The sequence below is a fragment of the Malus domestica genome, chromosome 08, assembly GCF_042453785.1.
Source record: "Malus domestica chromosome 08, GDT2T_hap1".
NCBI classification, from domain to species: domain Eukaryota; kingdom Viridiplantae; phylum Streptophyta; class Magnoliopsida; order Rosales; family Rosaceae; genus Malus; species Malus domestica.
Genome location: NC_091668.1, coordinates 23,704,452 through 23,709,068, shown reverse-complemented (window position 1 = coordinate 23,709,068; position 4,617 = coordinate 23,704,452). Strand labels below are relative to the sequence as shown.

General features: G+C 34.5%; 1 protein-coding gene across 1 annotated transcript; it reads left to right on the top strand.

The window, feature by feature from the left end:
* Positions 1-3,433: 3,433 nt before the first annotated feature.
* LOC114826589 (small ribosomal subunit protein eS17y-like) lies at positions 3,434-4,386 on the top strand. The gene has a single exon (XM_029107175.2). The coding sequence runs from the start codon at positions 3,732-3,734 to the stop codon at positions 4,152-4,154; it is 423 nt and encodes a 140-aa protein (XP_028963008.1). The 5' UTR covers positions 3,434-3,731; the 3' UTR covers positions 4,155-4,386.
* The last annotated feature ends 231 nt before the right edge of the window (positions 4,387-4,617 follow it).

Genomic DNA, 4,617 nt, shown 5'->3' with positions numbered 1-4,617 from the left:
GCTGAAAATGGCCACCCAAACCTCTTCAGCCTATATTGGAAGGTCCAAACTGATATTCATGTTAAGAGTCACTCGACGATTGATGGTCTAGAGGACTTCCTCTCGATCCCCCAAAGGACTAGCCGTGAAAAAGTCCTTGAAATAGCTCAGGACCGAGGTCTTAATACCTCTGTCATTGGATTGCCAGGAACCGTTCCTATCTAGCAACCCTTTGATAAATTTGTTTGCCTTACGGTTTTTGGCCCGTTGATGAAAAAATGGGTGTTCCTGTCCCTTTGCTGCAACCAAAGAGACCGAGACCTTTGGTGCCAATAGGTCTTCTCTTTTTGTTCTAGAAGAGCATCTAGACGCTCCATTAAATGCAACCTTTCTAATAAGGACGCCTTCGATAAAGGTTGAGCGAGGATGAAGCCGAGCTTCGAGCGGATGTCATTTATCTCCTCCCTTCTACCTTGAAATACCACCTTTTGCCACTTAAGGAGGCCAACTCTAGTAGCCTTGATTTTATGAACAACCTAGAACGTATGGACAAAAAAACAGCTTGTCCTTGAAGATGCTGGTCACCATAAAATTCTATTTGTTTTCCTTGATGGTAAGTTGGTAATGAAGCCAATGAACAAATATTTGTAGAAGCATATGACTTAAGACTTGGACTTTGGATGCAGTCCCTAATCCTTAACATTTTTTTACTATAACCTTAATGGTATTCAAAGTTTGATCAAAGTCCCTTCACTTTGTACACCTCATTATATTACAATTAATATTTATAGTTTTATAGTTTTGACATTAATTGTTTGATATTTTATGAGATTTATAATCCTATAAATTTAAAATCCCTCATTATAATACTATTAGAAACGGTTACAATAAAAAAATTCAAACATTTTAATTGAATTAATGGATAAAAACTATGTAAAAATAAGAAATAATAAATGGCAAAAGAATGTATCCGTAGTGTTAAAAAAAATTGGTACATTTCACATATAACAAAGTGGTACATTAATAAAGAAGAATGGGTACATTATAAATAAATTAGGGTACTAATAAAAGATTAAAAAATTATGAGTACAAATGAATTTTTAAAAAATATAGGCGCTAAAAGAAATTAATACATGGGTACAAAATAAAACTAAAAAGAAAATACTACAAATTAAAAAAAAATGTTACAAATTAAAAGTGGGTACAAACTAAAAATATAAATATATGATACAAAGTTTAGGCATAAAACATAAATATACCATATGTAATTTTTCTATTATTGATTAAATATACAATGTTACGTGATGGTATACACATGAGTACAAACACAAATAAAACTTTTAAAAATATGGGCACAAAAAGAAGCTAATATATGGGTACAAATTAAAAATGAAAAGAAAATTGGTACAATTAAAAATAGGTACAAACTAAAAATAAAAATATATGATAAAAAATTTAACCATAAATATATATATACTAATTTTAACATTTTTAACACTAAAGGAATATATTTAAAAATAAAAATATTTTATTATTCAAATAATTAATGATGTTATTAATGGAGTAGCAAAAAGAAGAATGTGAACCTAATTTCTCCTTGATTTAATATGTGAAATAGTGGTTTAGGGTTTTAGAATGAGTATTAGGAGTTTAGGGGTGATTTGAGTTTAAGGTTTTGTAATGGTTTTTGTTTTGGGTTGGGGTGGAGTTTGTGGTTTAGGATTTAAATATTGAGTTTTGGGCAACATCCAAATTCAAGATCTAAATTCTGTGTCATAATCAAGGTCTTAAATATCGATAATATCTGAAATATCGGTAGTCCAAAAACACGAAAATTTCGATGGAAATATCAGGATATTATCGATATCGATAAATATTGAATAAAAACCACGGAAATTGTAAGAAAAACTTGGAAATTTTTATTGAAACTTTGCAGGATGTTTATTTAGTCAGTTTATCACAAAAATTGGAAGGAAATGCATTGCAAGATGAATTTAACTGATTTAAGTTGATTATATAGCGAGCTGTCAAACATTGTGAGTGTAGAAAATATGTAATAATTAATGAAAAAAGTTTAAACACACCATAATCATTTATATATAATGAATTAGTACAATATTTTACACTTTATACATTGCATGACAAGATAAATGAGTGACTTAGTACCACATAGAGTTCCTATCAAGGTCTAAAATATCGATGATATCGGAAATATCGATAGTCCAAAAACACGGAAATTTCGATGGAAATATCGGGATAATGTCGATATTTTAGACCTTGGTCATAATGATTAACTTGACAACCGAACACTTTCTTTATATGTGATTAAATTGACTATAACAAAATAAAAATTGCAATGCAAGGTTTAAACTCACTTAGTGACAGACCGAAACTACAATGTAGTATAACCTAGAGGTTGTGATGAATTTCAGACTTGTATTCTACACAGCACGTTCTGGGTTCGAACCCTGACGTTGGTAAATCACATAATGATAGCTTACCGTAACGAAACAATTAGCTAGTCCCCTTTTTTCTTAAAAAAATGTAAAAAAGTAAGAAAATACCTGCTAGTTGTACATGTAATGGCACTAGTAATATTTGTTTTGTCTAGGTGCATTAGTGTATTTGAAAATTTTATTGACCACTTATTTTGTTTCGATCCAATTAGTGACTACTTATTAATTCTACTCCCTATATTAAGGAGGGGGACTTGAAACATTTAACATAAAGTGATAAAGTACTTTATCGCCATGGGCGGTGTCACCTTGTTAAAACTGTGGGCCACTTTATTGAAACTATGATTGATATAAATACTTAGCAAGTGGTACAATAACATATTTTTGATGTAAATTAGGTTGCCTATTATGTAGTTTAGTCGAACTTCTCATCTTCTTATAGTAAAAATATCGATGTATTAAAAAAATTAGAAAAGAAAAAGGCTAAGAAGACTTTTTTAAAGTATGACTCTTTATGGATTCTCCATCATTTCATAATTTTGATATAATATTTTATAACGTGGTCACGTAAGAAATGATAAGGAATGAGATTTTTTATGAACTCTCCGACACCTCATGTTTTGACATAATTTTCATGCTAACATTATAAAATAATATGCTAAAAATATGATGTGACAAATAATCCATCATCTTGTTGAAACTATGGGTGGCGTCTTGAAGTCTCACGAGTCCACTGTGTAAATGTCACTAACAGCAAGACTTCCAAGGCGTACACAGTCGAGTCAAGTAGCGTGTGATTTCTGGAAAAGGGCCTAACTTAAATGGTATTATATGCGTGCGCACAATCCCTAATAAGTCTCTATCAAGTGAAAGGTAGGCCTACCTTCTGTGAATTGAAAATTGTAGCGAGTCTAGTGACATATGGCCAATGATTTGGAATTTTCTTGGTACAGGATTTGCAAGCATAAGAGCCGTTAAGATATGTTCTCAGTGAGATCTTCCAATCTATAAGAACTTTTAAAAAATTTTGCAAATCGTAATTAAAAACGTTTTTGGTAATTCTAAAACTAGTTTAAAAAAAAAACTCATAAAATACGAGGCGCAATTTCACAATACATTGGCCCAAAAAAATCTGAACAAGGCCCAGAGCCCATATAAACCAACCAACACCATTTCATTGATTTTCCAATATATATCCAAAACCCTAGCCTCTTATATCTCTTACCCTCTCCTCGCCTCACACACACATTCACCAGCCGCCGTCTCCTCCCAACCCCACCGCGCAAATCCGCCAGCATGGGCCGCGTTCGCACAAAGACGGTGAAGAAGTCATCTCGCCAGGTTATCGAGCGATACTACTCGCGCATGACCCTGGACTTCCATACCAACAAGAAGATCCTGGAAGAAGTCGCCATCATCCCCTCCAAGCGCCTCCGCAACAAGATCGCCGGATTCTCTACCCACCTCATGAAGCGGATCCAGAAGGGCCCGGTTCGCGGTATCTCCCTAAAGCTGCAGGAGGAGGAGCGCGAGCGCCGTATGGACTTCGTCCCCGAAGAGTCCGCTATCAAGACGGACGAGATCTCCGTGGACAAGGAAACTCTCGACATGCTCTCCTCTCTCGGCATGGCTGACATGCCTGGGGTCAAGCGGGTCGACCCGGAAGCTCAGACTCAGAATCTCGGCGGGTTCGGGCGTGGCGGTCCCAGGAGGTACTAATCAGGGTTTAGAGAATGATGGGTTTTGTTTAAAATCCCAAGTTATCGTTCCCTTAATTTTCTGGAAGATTTTTAATGTTATAGTACATTTGAAGTAGGAAGGAAACTATTGCTAATTTTCTATGCTTTTCGGGTTTTCTATGGAACGAATGCGGATGCAATGTTTTATTATGTGATTTTGTTTAAGTTTGGATTTAGAATCGAAAGCGATGCGCATTACTTCTTTTGGTTAATTAATCGTTTTGGTGAAGATTGTTGGTATGAACTGATAGTATTGCAGTAGTATTCTTGCTGCTTACAATGTTTGTGTTCTCCTGAGTTACTATCAGTTTTGGTTTTGAATTATAGTTTGGTTTGTGAATTCCGGAGCCATTTTAGTTGTTGGGGATGATTTGTTTGATCCGTGTAACAATGCTATGGCGTTGCATCTGGTCTGTTAAGAATTTGGAACCTGTGTGATGCCA